The following is a 19,957-nucleotide window of genomic DNA, read 5'->3' as shown; positions in this document are numbered from 1 at the left end:
CCCACTTTCTCTTCTATTAGTTTCAGTGTATCTGGTTTTATGTGGAAGTCCTTGATCCACTTGGGCTTGAGCTTTGTACAAGGAGATAAAAACAGTTCAAAGTATGGCACTGTGCAAGTAGACTTGGTACTAGAAGAGCCAAGTTCTATGTCTTGATCTGAAGGCAGCAGAGGGGAATATATATGAGACTTCAAGGCCTCATCTTTTCCAACATGGTCACATCTCCTAATAGTGCCACTCGATGTTGGCCAAACTTTCAAACACATGAGTCTATGTGGGTTTTTTTTTTCTGACAATAAAGTTTGAAATAAATAAAATAAAACCAGTTTGTCTATTGCCATATGCTGAAACCAAATCCAACTCTAATGTTCATCTAAAAGGTAGGTATAGGAAATGCTCAATATTCTGTCTTAATTTGTTTTACATTAAAATAAGAAAATGTTTGAAGCTTGATGTTTCATAAAGAAATGAGGTTTGGTTTGGATCACAGATTTTGGAGGCATAGCAGATGAAGAGCATATAGTGCCAGCATTCCCTTGTCTTCTGGTGAGGTACTCATGCTGCATGGAGAAAAGAAGAAAGGTCCTGTATATGTGAGGCAGGGAAAGCTGCTCCCCACTCCTAACACATCCAGTCTCAGAAAGTGTAGCTTACTGGGCCAGTAGGGTGATTCATTCTTTGTATGAAGGCATTTGCCACCCAAATCTGGAAACCTGTGTTTAGTGCCAGGAGCCCACATAGAGGTGAAAGGAGAGACCCCACAAAATTGTCCTCTGAACTCACATGTGCACCACAGCATGGACACACACAGACACACACAGACACAGACACACACACACACACACACACACACGTCTTTTGTTGAATAATCATATCCAAACCATGTTACTATCCTGTCCTAAACATTGACACACACACACACACACACACACACACACACAAAGATGAATTTAGGGCAGGGTATTACCAGGTAGATTTCTTAAAATATTTCTCTTTCTTCCAAGAACATCTTCCAGGTGCCATGTATTTCTTTCAGGATGACTCTGGGAAGTATATTCTAAACCCTACAATTCATTCTATATAAGGTTGAAGTTATTTAGTTTCCTGGAACAAAATTTCTTAGGAAAAGTTCTATGATCAAGCTCAGTATCTGTTATGCCTTACTTTTGTTTTCCAGGATAACTTCAAAAACATATCCACAGTCACCAAAGACAGCGAAGCCCACGTACTTAGGGTCTCCTGTGAAGTTTTACTTTCCACCCATTGCAAATGAAGAAACACCAAAGAAGAAGGCAGAGAAGGAGAAAAGTAACAAGGAAAAGGAAGGTGCCCCTGGTCAGCAGAGCACTGTCCTACCTAGAGAAGAAACCCTAGAGAAGCGCATGGCTAACAAGTATGCCACCGAGAAGTATGTAGCAGATAAGCATGCGACTGAGAAACAGTCTGCCCCTGGAGGGAAGGCTGAGCACAGTGCAGGTAAACCGGCCCTGTTGATGTTGCCAGTTAGACTTAGCTTTCCCCTCATTGTTCTCTCTCTGTCCTGAACTGTGTATCACACTCTCATGGTTTGGGGTTTTCCTCTAGGACAACTTCATCCCCTTATACTGCTTTCTCAGGTTTGCTCATAATTTTTGAATCCTCCTTTCTTTCTGAGTAGACCTAGACCTTGACTCTGCTTGTGACTGTAAGATTTCATAGGAGTGCTAAGATGAGCCACATACAGCCTATATGTGTACTTTTGCATGACAAAGCACTAGCTTTAGTCCTTAAAGTCTCTGTCATGCAATGAGTTCATTAATAATGTAGTATTGTAGAACTTGCTTGTAGCCCTGTACTGAACTATTTCCTGCCCCTACTGTGGAGTGAACACACCCAGGGACAAGCTAGCCCATTGCAGCTTCTTCTGCTTAGTGATTAATTTTAGCACTATTTTGTATTGTTTGCCATCACCATACTGAGTTAAATAGTGTTGTGTCCATTCTATGTGAGTGGACTCATTGTGTTCATTTCCCCTGATCTTTTTATTTATGTATTTTTTGCTACCATTTGTCCGACTGCCTCAGGAAAACCCACAGCAGGTACCACTGATGCAGGAGAGGCTGCAAAGATCCTAGCTGAAAAGAGACGTCAGGCTCGGCTACAGAAGGAACAAGAGGAGCAAGAACGACTGGAAAAGGAAGAACGAGAAAGGTATACAGACACTTAGATTTGTGTAATCTATTGTAAAGGTGGAGTTGGAAAAATAGCTTGCTTTTATTTTTACAATTTTTATGTTACCAAAACCTGGACAGAAGTATTGGAATCTAGATTGTATGGACTACAGGGAAGGTGCTTAGGAGACTGCATCTTCTTCTATATATTATTAACAGTTGCTCTTTTCTGAGGAGCTAGAAATTCACATTTCCAGGATCTAAATGTTACAGGTACCTTCTTTTCCCTTCTTAGATATAGAAATGAGGCAACTCTAGTAGAACTATACGGAGAGTTTGGACTTTTATGATACATTGAGTCTTTCTGGAAAGATAGAAGATACTAGATATAGAGATCTTGACTCTGCTTCCCAAATGATCCTAACTTGTGCTCAAAAGTCTGGGAGGAAAGAGAGTCAATTAGAGTCCCAGAGATAAGGGGCTAGAGAGAAGAGGCAAGCCCCAACCAAGCCCATGAGGATGAGTTATGTGGAAATGCTCACCTGGAACAGGACAAAGGATGCCATTGCAGTGCTTCTCTAAATGTTGGAGAGTATCTTATCAGAAGGGTCTGGGAAACATAGTGGACATGTGCTTGCTCTAGTCTCATCCTACGTCAGCAGTTCATCAGTGTTTGAAAGCCGCTGTGGTAATAGTACTAGGACCCTTTTCTGTGATACTGGTAGTCCTGCTTTTTCTGATCTTTGTGTTCAGAAAGGAAACAAATTGTTAAAGGACAAGGTCAATTTAATCACTACAAAGAGAAAGAATGGTCTTGGGATAATCACAGAGTACAATCCTGTACCATTTAGAGAATGAGAACATGGCAGGAAGCAAGCAGTGCTGTATCACAAGGCCAGCACTGAATTTATAATAACAAATAATTAATATTCCTGATCCTTGAGCACCTTATAAAAAAATCTTTGTGGTTTCTGATTAAATGTTTGTTGATCTATTTTTCTAACAGTTGGGTGATAGGTCCCTTCTTCTGAACATCTCTTACATTTTTTCTTACTCCAGCCTTTTGATCGATATCAACATGTTTTGTTATTGTTGGATGATGTATTCAAGCTGGTTTGGGTGGGCTGGAGGTTAAGTAAGGGAAATTACAAGTAATAAATCATGGGATTTCGAATGACAGATTGGTAAAAGTAGCCACAGAGATAACATCCCTATTGCTGTGTACTTAAGAACTAATTGTATACCTTCTAGCTACTTTCTACACTCTCACATTTCCTTCACAGCCCAGCTGCAGAAAGAATCATTAGCTCCTGTCTTTATTTTCCCAACTCAAACCCTTCACACTTCTACACACCCTGCAATCATTCATTACCCAATTCTTTTTTTTTTAATTTTTATTTATTTAATGTATGAGTGCTTTGCTGCATACACACCTGCAGGCCAGAAGAGGGCATCAGATCACCTTATAGATGATTGTGAGCCACCATGTGGTTGCTGGGAATTGAACTCATGACTTCTGGAAGAACAGCTCTTAACCACTAAGCCGTCTCTCCACCCCTACCCAATTCTTCATTTGATTCTTGGTTTCCTTTGGCTCGTGGAACTTGTTCTTGTTTTTTATTCTTACTTGTTGTCTTTCCTGCATCTCTCCGAAATGTTGCCTGGACTCCAGGCCCTTAGTCCTTAACTAGCTTTTTGCCTGACAAGTGTCCCCTTCCCGTAGTGGTGCTAGCTATTGCCCCTGACATCCTTCCAGTTTTCTCTGGCTTCAAAATATTTATGGCTGACAGCTGATGCAGCAGTTTTCATGCTTAGCCACGAACTTGCTCTCATTTCCCTTCCTGAGTCCATTTCCCCTTTACCTTGTGTTTATCACCTATTTCTGAAGCTAACTGTAACTTTGTTTTGTAAACCTTCTATACTTTTCTGCAATATACTGAAGACTCCCGAGTCTGTGCCTATGCCCTGAATTTACTCTAAAGCTGCATTTTATTATACCATAACATCTAGATATATGTGAATTGAGGAAAATTCAATTCCTTAGCCTTATTAGCCACATATCATTGTTTATTTCCACATAGCATCATTTTATAAGTCATTTCTTTATCTCAGAAAGTTGTTCTATAACGTAAATCCTAGACTTTCTAATGTATTTAACTGTGTCTCACACTTACCTCAAATTCAGCATTTCAAAGGCATAAATTAGTATATGTCACTCAGACTTCTTATTCACTTCATGCACTCCGTAACTCCCATATACCCCATTTCCAACATCTCAGAGCTACTTTCAACGTTTCTGTCATCCTTCACATCACATCAGTTATCAGTTAAGTCTTCATTAGCTCTCATGTTAACGTTCTCCCCATGCTCCTCCAGCACCAGATAGGTCATCTAGACTATGTCTGTAGAATCTTAGCTGAGTGTTTCAGATCTCCCAGAGATGATGTCCATGCTGTTTCCAGAGTGACTTTTCTTAAATAAATGTGATTGTCCTTATTAGTGATTCTTTTGACTACAGCGTTTATCAAAGCCTACCAAATCTACCACAGACCAGCCACTCCTTGCCTCTCTGCCTTCTCTGTCTAGGCCAGTCTGCGAACCTCCTCATATGTTCCAGTATGCAGCTCCACAACCACAAAAACCTTTCTTTAGCTGTGCTTTCACATGAACTCATGTTCCTTGCCATCTGATGAGTCTTTCTTGCTCACGATGCAGGTCAAGTAGCTCCTGCGGCATTTCTGGACCTGTATTGGAGAAAAAACTGATCTATTTCTCTTTACCTTTGAGCTAAGTTCCACATGACTAACATAGCCTCATTCGTCTACAGGTTGTCTCCCTTTTCTGGCTAACATTTTAAAAGGCCAGAGTACAGTCTTTGATCACTGTTGCTTGGTGCTCAGCGAAGAGGAAGAAGCTCAACTAAAATGCTGCCAGTAACAGCAGTGGGTTAAGTAGACTCCCAGGCTAAAATTTTGTAGTGAAAGCAGAAGAAAATGGTGTATACATACTGAGACAAGTTAAAAAAAAAGGAGCAAAGTTTGGAGGAGATACTAAGGTTTGATTTGAAGTATTTAGGAGGATGGTATGCCCAAATAATAGACCATGGAAAGGTTTTTTAAAAACAAGTCTGAAAAGCTAAAAATTAACCATCTGATTTTAGATAAACATAGGTACGTGCAGAACACACAGGTAGTTAGAAATCAAATAGAACCCTGAGGCCAAGATGAAATTGAGATGAATACATTTAACTCCAAATCAGTTTTCCTCTCTCTTGCCAGAATGTGAAGCGTTGATAGTGCTACCTGCAAGGTGAGAAAGGAAAGTAGCAGACAGCCTGAGGCTGGAACACAGTGGACATCTCTTGGAATAGGATCATCTTCACATCTGTTTTGTTTAGTGTTAATAGTTTAAGTCACAAAACTGTGGTTACCAGTTGGAAAAATGTAGCAAAAGATAAAAATAAAGATACTTGTGCTAAACTCTGGAAAGTGCAGTTATTGTCACTAGCTGTTGAGGCAAATATTGTCCGAGTCATGGATCTGGGAGACTCACTTTAAAGAACAGACTTACTAGATGTTCTAGAAGGCAACAAGGCCCTAAAAGAACAAAAAGATGATGCAGTGCTCTCTCAGAAGTCCACAAAGCAGTCCCAGCCTCTGGGCTTGGGGATGGCCCAAGATATACAGTGAGATTGTTGGAGTTAGGACAAGCATCCTTATACCCTAAATCCAGTCTGGTGAAGATAAGAGCTTCCTGGGATTATAAAATAGATTACATGTAGAACCTGAAATGACTGCTAGGAGCCCATATCAAAGAAGATTGAAATAAAGCTTCTCATGACCAGGCCACATAGTCAACCTGGAGTCCTTATCCAAATGAGAACACAGACCTGAAACTGCAGGCAGAGGCTCACAGTGTTGTTCTTACCTGGCTTCTCACTAGCTAAGTCTCTAGGTGGCAGGTGACTTGGGTGTAAGCTAGGGCAGGCACTGGCCTTCCAATGTTTACAGGAACTTAGATTACAGACAAGAGAGAGAAATGACACCACCACCTCATGGCCAGGGGCTGTTTTTAAGAGGGCCTCACAGGAAAGAAAGTCAGTGTTACCAGGCAAGACATGTTGAGGCTGAGAATGGTCTTGGGATTAGACATGAACAGATTTGGTTTTTGGAGTTAAATTACTGAGAAGACAGGTACAAAGACATGAAGTAGCCTGAAAGAGGTAAGAGCATGGTCATAGAGCAGAAGGTGGGTGGAAGAGAATTTAAGGAAGGTGGATTGGGATGCCTGAGACCTGAGTATTTTTGCAGCGAATGGAAAGTTGTATATAGAACGGTGAAACTAGCATTGGAAGGAATGGAAACTAGCAAAAGAAGTAAGAGTAATGGGAAGGTATGAGATTAATTGCATAAGTGATAGCATTTACAGTCATTTGCATATTAGGCAGAACAGGCAGGGAACATTCTCAGTACTAAGAGAATGAATGAATGAATGAGGGAAGTGTAGAAGCAGTGAAGTGGTCCCAGTTTTCTCTGAGAAGGAGGTAATACTGTCAACTAGAATGAGGATAAAGGTTGACAAAAGGTCCACATAGAGTCCAAGAGACACGACTAAAAAAACATGTCAGCGGAGTCTAAAGGGCCCAAGAGCAATCAGCTTTGTTTGTGCCTTTCTCTAGCCAGTCTAGGAAACCAAGGAAGGGTATGAGTGATCCTAAGGACCACACAGGGTGGGAATTGGGGAACAGAGCAGCCTCTGTGTGGTCACAGGAACCAGAATCCTGGGGAGATCCTGATGAAAGGAAGAGGATATAAGTTATTTGTACAGTGCTCACCAGGGAAGGTCACCAAAGAGGCAGAAGGATGGGCTAAGATCAAACCAAAGATTGGTGGTGAAGGTGAAGCTTTTAAAATGAAAACTGAAAACACAGGAGTAATGAACAGCAAAGTCCACATACTCATCTACAAGACTAAACAATTCAAGACCTATCGAGCACATCAATAGTGTGGGCCAACTATGACGATAAGGGACTTAAGATGTGAAATGCTAGAGATTGAGAGAGAAAGTCCACTGTATGAAGACTCTCCCCAGTAGCCAATGACCAAAGCAGAGAAGGAAAACTGGGCTAGTATGGATATGATAACAAAGATCACGAGAATGACAACTGTTCAAGGTTTGTCGAACTCTAGAAGAGAAACTAGAGTGTGGAGGAAGGTTAGTGACAATGACAAATGCAGGGTAGGGGTGGGTTGTGGTAGAGGGCTAGGAGGAAAAGATGAAGTGGTTCTTTTTTTTGGGGGGGGGTCTTTTTTTCTTTTTTTCTCCAATTTTTTATTAGTTATTTTCTTCATTTACATTTCAAATGCTATCCCAAAAGTCCCCTATACCCTCCCCCCATTACCCTATCCACCCACTCCACACTTCTTGGCCCTGGTGTTCCCCTGTACTGAGGCATATAAAGTTTGCAAGTCCAATGGGCCTCGCTTCCCAATGATGGCCGACTAGGCCATCTTCTGATACATATGCAGCTAGAGACATGAGCTCTAGGGGTACTGGTTAGTCCATATTGTTGTTCCACCTATAGGGTTGCAGACCACTTCAGCTCCTTGGGTACTTTCTCTAGCTCCTCCATTGGGGACCCTGTGTTCCATCCTATAGATGACTGTGAGCATCCACTTCTGTGTTTGCCAGGCACTGGCATAGCCTCACAAGAGACAGCTATATCAGGGTCCCTTCAGCAAAATCTTATTGGCGTATGCAATAGTGTCTGCATTTGGTGGCTGATTATGGGATGGACCCCTGGGTGGGGCTGTGGTTTTTTTGGTTTTTTGAGACAGGGTTTCTCTGTATAGCCCTGGCTGTCCTGGAACTCACTTTGTAGACCAAGCTGGACTCGAACTCAGAAATCCGCCTGCCTCTGCCTCTCGAGTGCTGGGATTAAAGGCATGCGCCACCATGCCCTGTGATGAAATGGTTCTTAAAGTGAGAAGTTTCATACTTGGAAAAGATAGTGAATTACCTAGTTTCCCATGAAAAAAAAATTTTTTTTTTTTTTTTGGCTAGCTTTAAAATACTTTAAGGGAGGTAAAAGGGAATCTTTTCAGTAAAAGGATGGGGATTGAATTTCCCTGAATCCACCAAAGAGAAGATAAGCAGAGGCTGGTAGGTATATGGGAAAGAATTGATGTTTTCAGTGATAATGAGGTTTAAGGAGATTTAGGGCCATAGGGATACTACTATAACAGTCTCAGTCTCTCTCATGCACATGTTCTCTCTCTGGCTTTCTCGCTCTAGCTTTTGCTCTCACTCTCTTGCTCTCCCAGTCCCTTGCTCACTCACTCTCTGACTCACTTTTAATCTTTGAAAGAGAGTGAGGGTGAGTGTGTGTGTGTGTGTGTGTGTGTGTGTGTGTGTAAACATGTTGAACTTTATCTGCCATGGTTAGCACATGGTCCATTGGCAGTTTGCCTTTGGAGTATATCATCCTCTCACAATGCTTTTGTTCTCAAAAGGCTGGAAAAAGAGGAATTGAAAAGAAAGGCAGAAGAGGAAAGGCTGCGCATAGAAATGGCCTATAAACAAGAACAGGAAAAAAAACGGCAGGAGGAAGAAGAGAAAAGAAAGGCAGAAGAGAAGGCAAAAGAGAAGGCTGAGGAGGAGCTCTTGTCAAAAGAGAAGCAAGAAAAGGAAAAACAAGAAAAAGAAAAGAAGGAAAAAGCCATGATTGAAAACCAGGTACAGCCTGAAGTCTCAGACTCTTGTTATTCAGTGTCATTAGTTAATATTAGGCAACAATCTGTTCAGTTGGAAGGACTGATCATAATAACCATGATAATAACTCCTTGTACTGGTTATTAAATGGAACTCGTGTGAAATAAAGTGAAGTCATTTATGTGGTTCATGTCAGTTTGGATTTCTCTACTAGAGGCAGACACTGCAATAAGAATATGGGTTCCATTGGTTTATTTGGGAGAAAAAACTCATTAATCTGGTGTGAGAATAAAGAAAGTCAGTATAAGTATATCAATGAATAAGTTATTGTGGGCAACTGGAACTTAGTGCCATTGGAACCCCTGAGACTAATGATAATGACTTAGAATTTCCTCCCTGAGTAAGGAAACTGGGCAAGTTATTAACTCTACTCCTTACTGTGTGTCTTAGTTGGAGTTTTATGGTGTCTGTGAAGAGACACCATAACCAAGGCAACTCTTATAAAAGAGAACATTACTAAATTGAGGCTGGCTTACAGTTTCAGAGGTCCGGTCCACGATGCAAGGTTTTTTTTGTACTAGTTTTAAAATACTTTTAAGGAAAGTATGCAGGAAGCATGGCAGCCTGCAAACAGACATCATGTTGAAGAAGGATCTGTGAGTTCTACATCAAAGGCAGCCAAAAGGAGACTTGACTTCCACAGGCAGCTAAGAGGAAGCTCTGATTCCACACTAGGTGGAGATGGAGCACTAGAAGACCCCAAGCCCTTCCTCCAAGTGACACACTTCCTCCAACAAGGTCACGCCTCCTAATAGCACCACTTCTGTAGGCCAAGCATTCAAATGCATGAATCTGTGTGAGCAAAACCTATTCAAACCACCACATTGTAGACTACTGCTTTTTGAGGAATTAACTTCTGGAACTGTCTGCCTATATGCATGCACACTTCCTGGCCAGAGCCTGCCCATAAACACAGAGACCTTCACCATCTTTGAAAACTACAGGGCCGGGCGTGGTGGCACACACCTTTAATCCTAGCACTCGGGAGGCAGAGGCAGGCAGATTTCTGAGTTCGAGGTCAGCCTGGTCAACAAAGTGAGTTCCAGGACAGCCAGGGTTATACAGAGAAACCCTGTCTCGAAAAACCAAAAAAAAAAAAAAAGAAAAGAAAAGAAAAAGAAAACTACATGTGGTTTATATGGTGGGGTGAGAGTATATGCACCATGTTCAACCTTCCCTTCTGTGTCAGAAGTATGTTGCCTAAGTGTATATTAAATATTGAAACCTTGACTTTGAGGGAGATGGTGGGATGAAGGCACCTGTACAGAGCTCAGGGAACTACTCCACTGTTTCTTACCTTACTAGAGCCTGTGCTTTGGTTTGTTTCTTTCAGAAAGAAGCAGCAGAAGCAAAGGCACAGGATGCTGCCAATCAGATGCGTTTAGAAAGAGAACAGATTATGCTGCAGATTGAGCAGGAACGACTGGAGAGGAAGAAGGTAAGAGTGGAGGGATCAGGAGGACTTAAGGTGAGGACAGAAACAGGAAGGAAATCAGTCTATATCTTTATTATGTTTTTTTTTTCTGTCATCATATTCTATTGGTTTTTGGAAAAGGAGTGGTTAGAAAGCCCCATTAGTGGGCTGGGGATGTAGCCCAGTGGTGTGAGTGCTTGTTGATCATATATATGGTCATTTTATTAACCCTCAGCTCTCAAAACAACAGAGATCTTTTTGTGATTTTGAATTTTTCCATTTTGCCTTTCATTTCTGTCAGTTTTGTTACACATACACACACACACACACACACACACAGAGAGAGACAGAGACAGCGAGACAGAGAGAGAATAAGGATGTTGAAGCCCTATTATTAATATAGTTACATTTTCTTTGTAAATTGACAATTTTATCATGAGATTCCTTTCTTAGTTCTTTTTTGTGTTTCAAGACAGGATTTATTTATGAGTGTCCTTTGTAAACAACATATAGTTTAGTCAGGACTTGCTATCTGAATCTAATTGAACAGTGTTTGTCTTTCTATTGAAAATGTTATTTCTTTTCAACTTAATGTACTTATGTATCAAGTTGACTTTAAGAAGACTGATCATGCAGACCCATTTTTGTTGTGGCCTAGTGTGGGCTTTGTATTGCTATAGGTCTAGGAACTAAGAGATCGGAGATCCTTTCTGAGCTACTGGTCAACTTAGCTTTCTATTGCATAGTCTTGAATGGCAGACAGTAATTTGTTAATTTAAGGAGAAGAAAGGGAAAGTTAGTGTACAAATTGGATGTTAATTCTGGATCTGCTTTGACCTTGCTTGTAGCAGTGGAAGTCCTCGGCAGTGCCAATGGGAAACATTTCTCTGCTACTTTCCGTCTGCTGACATTTATCTTTTACAACTTTTCTGAGAGATATGAAAGTGCATATGGAGCCAATTTCCTTTTTATATAATTTTATTCTTAGAGGCCTCTTACTTTTCCCCCCAGAGAATAGATGAAATCATGAAGAGAACAAGGAAGAGTGATGCGTCTCTAGAAGTGAAGGTAGGAATTCAGATGGCCATTATTTCATGAGTGAAGAACAGCAGAATACATTTAGTGAGGTTGAAGATTGGAGACGAATGCATAGAAAACGGAGACTTTTCCTGTTCTGGTCAAGGTGGGGCTCAGGAAGGAACTGAGACCTTAAAGGAAAGAGGAGTTTCAGAGGTAAAAGATTCCCTTAGAGCAGTGGGGTGGTAGTATAAGGAAAGACAGAGTAGTTGAACAGAAAGGTGACATAATAATTAAGGAATACACAGAGCTTCAAAGAACCACTTCCTGCTATGGCCCACAAGGGTTCTAAATACTCCCTGGTACTTTAAAAAAATATATTTGTTTTTCTTTATGTCAGTCTTTCATCCTTACATCACCTTTTGATTTCTTCCTCAGTCATTGCCAGTAGCTTCATTTTAAAAATAATTTCTTTTTTATAGTTATTTCTTTATTACTCCTCTTTTGTCCCTTCCCCGTTCTTTCCAAGTCATTCCCCTTCTGTTTTTTTCCAGAAGGAAGACCCCAAAGTGGAGCTGCAGCCTCCTCCAGATGTTGAAAATAAAGCAAAACCAGTTGTCCCCAACAAAATAGGTGAGTGTGAGGTCTGATGTTTGGATCCTTTAGGTAATGAGGACTAGTGAACCTTCCTGCTGGAGGTCAGGGTAGTGCAACTGGGCCCAGGACAGTGGTTGCTGGCAGTTTTGCTTCCTGAAACATCTTTCCAGCATAAGGGCTTTTGGCTCCATTTGGAAACCCACTGCCTTCTTTAGCTGCTCTAATGACTGACGGTTGGCCCAGGATCCTTTCTAGGGACCTTGACTGCATATCAGATCTTACTAAGACCTGGCTTGTCTCTTAAACTGAGGTCCTGCAGACACTCATAGTAAGGTCATACTCTCTTCTTCTTTGTGAAGCTGAGTGCATGCAGTTCCTGCTGGCTCTTTTTCCAAAAATAATAATAATAATTAAAAAACTATTGTATTACTGGTGAAAGGAAAGATGAGAATAATTGCCTTGTTATGTTTCCTGTTGCTTTATTAAATTTGGACATTATGATTCATCTGAAGACTTTTTGTTCTTGATCAGAAATCAATGTGTTGAACACCTGCCAGAAAGTAAGTGGCTCAGAGCGTGCTGCTCCAGAAACCTTTCCCCAAGACATTTTTTCTACTGGTCTGAAACCAGTTGGGGGACCTGTTCATCTGGATGTCCTTGATGGGAAATCAAACAGTCTGGATGATTCAACTGAAGAAGTTCAGTCTATGGATGTGAGGTATGTTCATTTATGTTGCATTGAAGTTCAGTCTCTTGGCCAGTCCATGCTTCATCTTTTTTCACTTTTTCATTTCTTTTAGTTATTTCTTTACAATATGCCTTTCTTTTTGTATCCCTTCACTCATCTTCTTCATCTGTAGTGAATCACCTTGGGAGCAGGTTCTGTTGATTCAGGAAAGCTGTCATGGGTGTTTTGCGGCATATGATGTATTGAAGAAGAACTGTGGAGGGAGGGAAAGCACTAAGCAAAGATGTGTTCCCAATCTCAACAGGCTATCTGGAGGTTGGTTTTCCACCAGGGCGTCATTTTTATTACTATATATATTATTCATTCAGTGTTAGGCGATGCAGGAGTAACTGTGGTCATAGTCGCTCCTCTCAGTTAAAGCTGTCAAAAGAAAGGGTAGCAGTTCTGAATCTTTGACTAGCCAGCCCTCTGAGGCTCGGAAGTAGGTGCACCTTCAAGTAAAGGAGATCTTAGCCAAGCCACCGTCAGTCTCCTGTGCCCACAAAGTCTCACATTTAAGTAAGCTTTTCATTTAAATCTGAGAATGGTGTCAGGTATTTATAATCCAAGTACTCTGGAGGCTAAGATGGGAGAACCAAGAATTCCATGGCAGCCTTGGCCGCATAGAATTATCTGTCACAGAATGATGATAGGGGAAAAGCTTGTTACTAAAACACAAAGACTGGCAGGAACTGGGCAATAAAATAACTGAGACAAAGTCAGCCCTAGCTAAGGTCAGCTATAGTCTTAGAAGCCTTAGGTGTGAGGTCTTTACACTCCCGGGGCAAGGGCTTTCATGCCCAAGTCATGGTTCTAGTTAGGGAGTTCCGTTCTAGCTAACCATCTCATGAATAATGTAATACTCTAAAACCACAGCCCCATCTACTTCCTAAACCATTGTAAATTCCTGTGTATGGGAGCAACTTGGCTTTTATTCTAAGTGATAGTGTAATACCAGAGGCAATTCTGAATGTCACTGAACAGGCAACATTCTTCCTGAATTCCAAGCCCATGGTCAGTTCAAGGACTTTCTAGGACATTGGAATACTGGCGAAGGCTTAGCTATGTCAGAATTCAATCTTAAAAGGCACTTATAATAAGATAATACTAAAACAGAGCACGTGGATCCATACACCAGACTAACGCGGGGACAGGGTATGAGTATACGGGTTAATGAGAACACCAAAACTCTAGGAGATGAGCTTCCGTGAAACTCTTTGCCTCGTGAGCGCTTCCAGGCCTCTCGACCTGCCAAGCAGACTTCACCGGAGTGTGCGTGGCAATCTCTAATGAAAGGAAATAAAGAAAAAGCAAGCCTCAGCTGGGTTCATCTAGATCAGTCAGGGTGAAATGGAAGCCTGGTTTTAGAAAGGATGTAGTGGGTGAGATTGGGTTTGTAGTTGCCTGGGGTGACAACAGGTTCATGTCCCCATTCTTCAACTTTAATTGAGCACATGCTTCGTGTGGCCCTGCATTAACTCTCCTCAGCATAGTCACCTCACAACTCGAAGAAGTAGTGGAAAGAAGAAAGAACTCCTCTCCCCATTATCCAGAGGAAGGAACCTGAGGCCAGTGATAGATAGGAAAAGCTACTCACCATAGACGGCACTGCTAGAAGGGCAGCACCAAGAGGCCCAGTGTGCATCAGTGGCTCATTTCAGCTAACTTGGAACTTTTAGCCCTTGCTTGTTCTTGGGATGTCCCAGCCTGAAAGCTCTGGGAAGACATTGCTTCTCTCTAGTAATGTGATGGTGCCTGTTGGTATTTTTCTTTCAGGCCTCAGACACCGCACTCACTCCTTTTCACTGCTCTACCCCATTTGCTTCTTGTGTCCACTCTCTTCCCAGATGTGAACTCACTTGTTTTCCCAACTTGAACTTTTCCATAAGAGCAGTATAGCAAAACCATAGCAAAGTGTGGGGGGAGTGTACATTACCACATCATGTTTAGTTCTCATGTCCTCTCTCCTCTGTCTCTCATTTTCTGTCTCTTCTAGTCCTGTTTCCAAAGAAGAACTTATCTCCATCCCAGAGTTTTCACCAGTGAGTGAAATGATTCCTGGGATGTCTCTGGACCAAAATGGAACTGGTAATGCCCGGGCACTTCAAGATATCTTAGATTTCACTGGCCCTCCCGCATTCCCCAAGAAATCCAGTGAAAACCTCAGCCTTGATGACTGTAACAAAAACCTCATCGAAGGATTTAACAGTCCCGGGCAAGAGACTACTCTGAACACCTTCTGTTGACAAAGACAGCGTTCCTTTACTGAAAGGTACGGTCTTCTAACGGAGATGTGTTAAGACCAACACCGCCCAGCCTCTTGGACAGTTGATTTTAATGAAAAGTACAAACACAAATATATATTGCAGCACAGAAACTGAGAAGGATGCTAAGTAATTGCTTTATACGTGGGCCCCTAATGTAGTGTCCTACTCATGTCCATTCGGATAGGAAGGTTGAGAAGGTTGGACAGTGAGACAAGGAGAGAAAGCTCAAATGGCTGCAGGGTAGTTGTAGTAAAGGAAACCTCACCACTTAGTTTCCCAAGCAGCCCTCTGTCTTGGATTAGCTGAGGTGACAGAAGAAAGGACTTGATTTTTGTGTCCTGAATGTCCTCTCCCAACGCTGACCTTTCTGTTGCCACAGAGCTTTTGTTCTCACTGGCACTCTGATGCTCACTCTTGCATGGTTTCTCAGGAACACTTTGGCCTCTCGAGTTGCTCTTCCTCTCCCTTTCTCCCCCTCCGTGCTGTGCTTCCCGTGCTAAGCTTACAGTTTACTACTGAACCCGACCAGTCCCTCCCATGTGAGAGTCTGGATGGTATGTTCATTCCATAGTTGTATGCTCCGATATTTTACATTTGATTTACTTCAAGTTAGGACTTGAAAAAAGAAAAGAAAAAATGCTTTTAAATGTGTGTGTGTGTGTGTGTGTATGTTTGTGTGTGTGTGTAATATGAGTGCTAGGAATCAAATTCAGGTCCTATTCAAGAGCAGTAAGCACTCCTAACCACTGAGTCATCTCTCTAGCCCCTGAAGCTTATTTTTAAACAATGCAAACATAATTGGGTCTATCATCAAATCCATGGATAAGTTAGTAATTCCTATGGCTCCTGCTATTTTATATTTTTTGTTATTGCATTTTTGTGTATAGTGTCTGCCTGTGTGTGTATGAAGGTGTCCTCTATCACTCTCCACCTGATTCCTTCGAGAAAAGGTCTCTCACTGAACCTGGATCTCACCTTTCTGGGGGGCTAGAGTACTCTTACTGATTGATGCCTGCTCAGCAAGCACTTGTACCTGCTGAACCTTCTCCCCAGCCCTCCTATCTTAAAAAGGTTTTAGATTCTCAGAATTCCATCACTTTTTTGTGGTACTGTATTCTTTTAATAGAAATTTGATGCCTAAACTGAAGTCTAATCTTTTTTTTGTTTGTTTTCAAAAAATCAAATACAGTTGGACGTGGTGGCGCACGCCTGTAATCCCAGTACTTGGGAGGCAGAGGCAGGAAGATTTCTGAGTTCGAGGCCAGCCTGGTCTATAGAGTGAGTTCCAGGACAGCCAGGGCTACACAGAGAAACCCTGTCTTGAAAAACCAAAAAAAAAAAAAAAAAAAAAAAAAAAGAAAAAAGAAAAGAAAAAGAAATACAGTAATAGGGTGGGAAGGGCACAAAGTTGCATTTTGTGTACATCTTTCTACCTGACCTCAGCCCTTGTCTATAGAGTCTTCAGTATAGACATTGGGCTCTAGAGCCTCCTTCAGTCAGTTTTCTGGAAAGTTCCTAGAGTCCTTTGACACAAAACAGGAAATTCGTGAAAGGCCACTATTAATTTTTTGAGAGAGGGTCTCATATAGACCAAGCTGGCCTGAAGTCACTTTGTAAACTAGAACATATTCCATTCCTCCCTCCCTCGTCCCTCATAAATCTGAGCACTAGCCCTGCTTCCTCAAGGGAGAACTGGTCTTCACTTAAGGGCAGAACAACCCAAACAAAACACATGCCACTTTTGGAGAAGTCCTATATGAGGAAAACTTGAACCAGTAAAATCATGATTCTATAAAAATTGTACACTATTTCTGTTGAGAAATATTGCATTAACCAAGGAAGAATGCAAAATACTTGGTGTCTGCTTCAATCTCACATGCTGTTGCTTTTGACTTGACACAGGTGGCGTTTGGATCCCCCTTGAAGCTGTCGGTGTTACGTCTGAGCTGCTGGCCACCTAGAGAAGCTGCTTTTGCCCTTAACTGCTGGGTTCCAAATTCTAGATTCCAAATGGAACTGTAGTCCTAGGTAGTTTGGCAACCACTGGCCTCTCTTAGTAGAAACTTTGCGATTTTTGCTTTGTGGGGCTTTAGCAGAGTTTCATTTTATGGTTCTCCTTATGAGCTTCAGCTGCTGCTAAAGCCCTTCCTTGACCTTCTCTACTATCATAGCCTGTGTGATGCTGTCTGGGAACCCTACTTTAGGACACTCGAATTCCCAGAGATGGAGCACAGAGACATTTAGATGTCTCTTTCTAGAAAAACCTTCTATTTACCCACACTCTAGTTAAATGTGTACTACTCAACCTGGCTGCTTCTCTCCCTGTCTTTTGTGTGTGTGTATGGGGTGAGGGAAATCTAGCTACTTTCTCCCCGTCTCAGGTTTCTGTTATTTTATTATTAAGCTTCATCATCTGCAGAGCATTACTCTCCTTTACTGTTTAGGGGTTGAAGAAATGTTTGGTTGAATGAATAATTAAATAGTGGCAATTATTTCTTTTCCCTTATGGGAACTGAATCTAGCAAGGACCCTTTCATGTCACCCCTTTAAAATCGCCAAATTGTTGCTCCAAACCATTGAATGGCTTTTCAGCTGAATGAATCAAGTAGCATACAGGTGGTTATTTTCATGGTTTTGCTGTTGTTTTTCTATTAGATCTTGGAATTTTCTTTTGTTTGCTCCTGCATTTGACTAACTGTAATAAAAAAGTCAGTGCTTTGAAAGGGGGCCCCAAGTTGGTCCCAGTATGTCACTTTAATAGACTTTAAACATTAAAAAGTCTGAACAAGGAAAATGACACTAGAATGTATAACTCCATGTATGCCATATGCTATATTTAAATGTTTCATTTCTTGTGGTGAAATGTAGCTTTATTATTAAAATGACCTTTTCTTTGGAACTTTTTGTTTTGACTTGTACCTTAAAGCTTTTGAAAAGATCCTTAATTGTGAGAATTACAAACAGAGGATATAAAGAAGTCTTAAAGCTGGTACAGTTGATGAATGTATTAGTCTCAGAAGCTATGTATGTTTATGTGATAGAATCTAAATAAAATACAGACATCTAAGAATGCTGTGCCATTGACCTTGATGAATATCTAAGGAGATAAATATTTTATGATAAGCACACAGATAATAACATGGTCTGACATCCAAAAAACTACCTGGCCATTTTTCTTAAAGCTTTATTTTGCTAAGTGTCTGTTTCATTGAGTTCCATTGCACCTCTCAACACAATTGTGATCACCTGATGCCTCATTTGCAGGATGTGTACATTCGGTTTAATGTTAATACATCGTCATTGAAGAGTCTAATAGCTTGCTGTTGGTTTGTTTTTGTAACCTCAGTAAAGAAGGTCTCTGAAACCAACTCAGATTTTAAAACCTGAAACTAAGTAGAGAAAAAAAGGCCAATTGATTTCTGCATAGGCGTTCTTTCTCTGTCAAATTCATTAAAATTTTCTCAGTTGTCAGTGCCAAGTGGAGCCAGCTATAGATAGCTTCATTGGTGGCTTGTCTGTAGAACATGATGAAGTTCCAAGAATAGGTAGGTTGCACTGATCAAGCAGTTAGCTTAAGTGAAAAAATACCTAATTATGGTGTAATTGATGAGACTTTCACATAGCAGTTTGGCATTCACATAATTGGAGTGGGAATATTGGCTGTTTCTTTCAAGGATAGGGAAACCCAGACTTGACTTTTTGTATCTGTGGTGTGATTTTCTTGGGGAGACACGAACAGTGACAGAAACCCAAGTCTGGTTTAGTGAACCACTGAGTTTATTGGGATTCCTTCAGGTGTATGGATGAGGGATTATTTATAGGTGCTCAGATGAATCAAAGGCAGCTATGTTACATAAAAAAAATACTCCAGTAGTCTTGGTGACAAATCTCAAGAACTAAACCCCTGGAGTTCTAGAATGTTCTTACAAGTCACTTGCAGGCAGCTTAACCAGCAGGAGACTGCTCTCACCAGCTATTGTTTACTGTTTGTATAACTTTGAAGGACTTTGTGAATCTTGTAACTTTCAGGAGTCTGTTATCTTTGTTTATATCATCAGGTTTATGAGTTTCCTACCCTCCAGGGAAGGGTACTTCTATTCAGAGAAAAAAGCTACACATAATACACGACTCAGGCTTGTCCCCACTCCCTGGGTAATAGTACGACCCAAGAGATTAGACTTTTGAACTTTCATGATGACTTCCTCCAGAGCAACCGGAAGCTTAGGGTCCAGTCAGCACAGCCTTTCCGGGTTCTGCTGGCAGGCAGAGCCTCTGACGGAATTAGAAGTCATTTGTGTTAGAGTGGGAGAGATCTTGGTTAAGAGCACTGGGTCAGAGGTCCTGAGTTCAATTCCCAGCAGCAACATGGTGACTCACAACCATCTGTAATGGGATCCCATGCCCTCTTCTGGTGGGCATGAAAACAGCATATTCATATACATTAAATAAATCTATCTTAAAATATTTTTTTAAAACAGAAGTCATTTGTGTCATCATAAGCTCTACCATAAGGCTGAGGGTATTGACCAGTCAGCCCTAAGAGTAATCGTAAGTTTTTCAATATCCTAATTGTTTGCAAGGTGTATACAGGTTTTTTTCATTCGTTCTTTCTTTTTGGGAGGGGGGTGAGACCAGGGTTTCTCCGTGTAGCCCTGGCTATTCTGGAACTCTCTCTGTAAACCAGGCTAGCCTCGAACTCAGAAATCCACCTGCCTCTGTGGTTTCTAGGATTTGAACTCAGGACCTTCAGAAGAGCAGTCAGTGCTCTTAACTGCTGAGCCATCTCTCCAGCCCCCCCCCCCCATGGAGTTTCTTTTGGACCAAGTCAGAAGTCTATAGTTTATGTAAGAAAACAAAACTAAGAAACCTAAATTTTAGAAAGTGAAATTTCTCCCAGCAAATAGTAAAGTGTATACAATTTTTCTTACTTAAAACAATATATGCTGATAGAGAAATTTAGAATAGCATTGAAAACCAGCAAGAGTGAAGATAAACTAGCACTAAATATTGCATG

At 41.2% G+C, this 19,957-nt stretch overlaps 1 protein-coding gene across 4 annotated transcripts in view; it reads left to right on the top strand.

Moving 5' to 3' along the window:
• Map7d2 (MAP7 domain containing 2) overlaps positions 1-18,214 on the top strand; it is an 82,893-nt gene extending 64,679 nt beyond the window's left edge. The window contains exons 9-17 of one of the 4 annotated variants that reach the window (XM_021153551.3): positions 1,178-1,476; positions 2,064-2,190; positions 8,663-8,885; positions 10,255-10,359; positions 11,347-11,403; positions 11,907-11,985; positions 12,481-12,667; positions 14,673-14,948; positions 16,846-18,213. In XM_021153551.3, the coding sequence (XP_021009210.1) occupies positions 1,178-1,476; positions 2,064-2,190; positions 8,663-8,885; positions 10,255-10,359; positions 11,347-11,403; positions 11,907-11,985; positions 12,481-12,667; positions 14,673-14,922 (1,327 nt within the window). In that variant the 3' untranslated portion in view covers positions 14,923-14,948; positions 16,846-18,213. Of the gene's footprint in view, positions 1-1,177; positions 1,477-2,063; positions 2,191-8,662; positions 8,886-10,254; positions 10,360-11,346; positions 11,404-11,906; positions 11,986-12,480; positions 12,668-14,672; positions 14,949-16,845 lie in introns of all 4 variants that reach the window. The other 3 variants (XM_029473682.2, XM_029473680.2, XM_029473683.2) reach the window with 3 other exon arrangements.
• The last annotated feature ends 1,743 nt before the right edge of the window (positions 18,215-19,957 follow it).

Source organism: Mus caroli, unplaced genomic scaffold (genome assembly GCF_978045245.1).
Source record: "Mus caroli unplaced genomic scaffold, Mus_caroli_1 scaffold_5, whole genome shotgun sequence".
Classification (NCBI taxonomy): domain Eukaryota; kingdom Metazoa; phylum Chordata; class Mammalia; order Rodentia; family Muridae; genus Mus; species Mus caroli.
The sequence above is the reverse complement of the archived record's forward strand: the minus strand, read 5'-3'. Positions and strand labels throughout refer to the sequence as shown.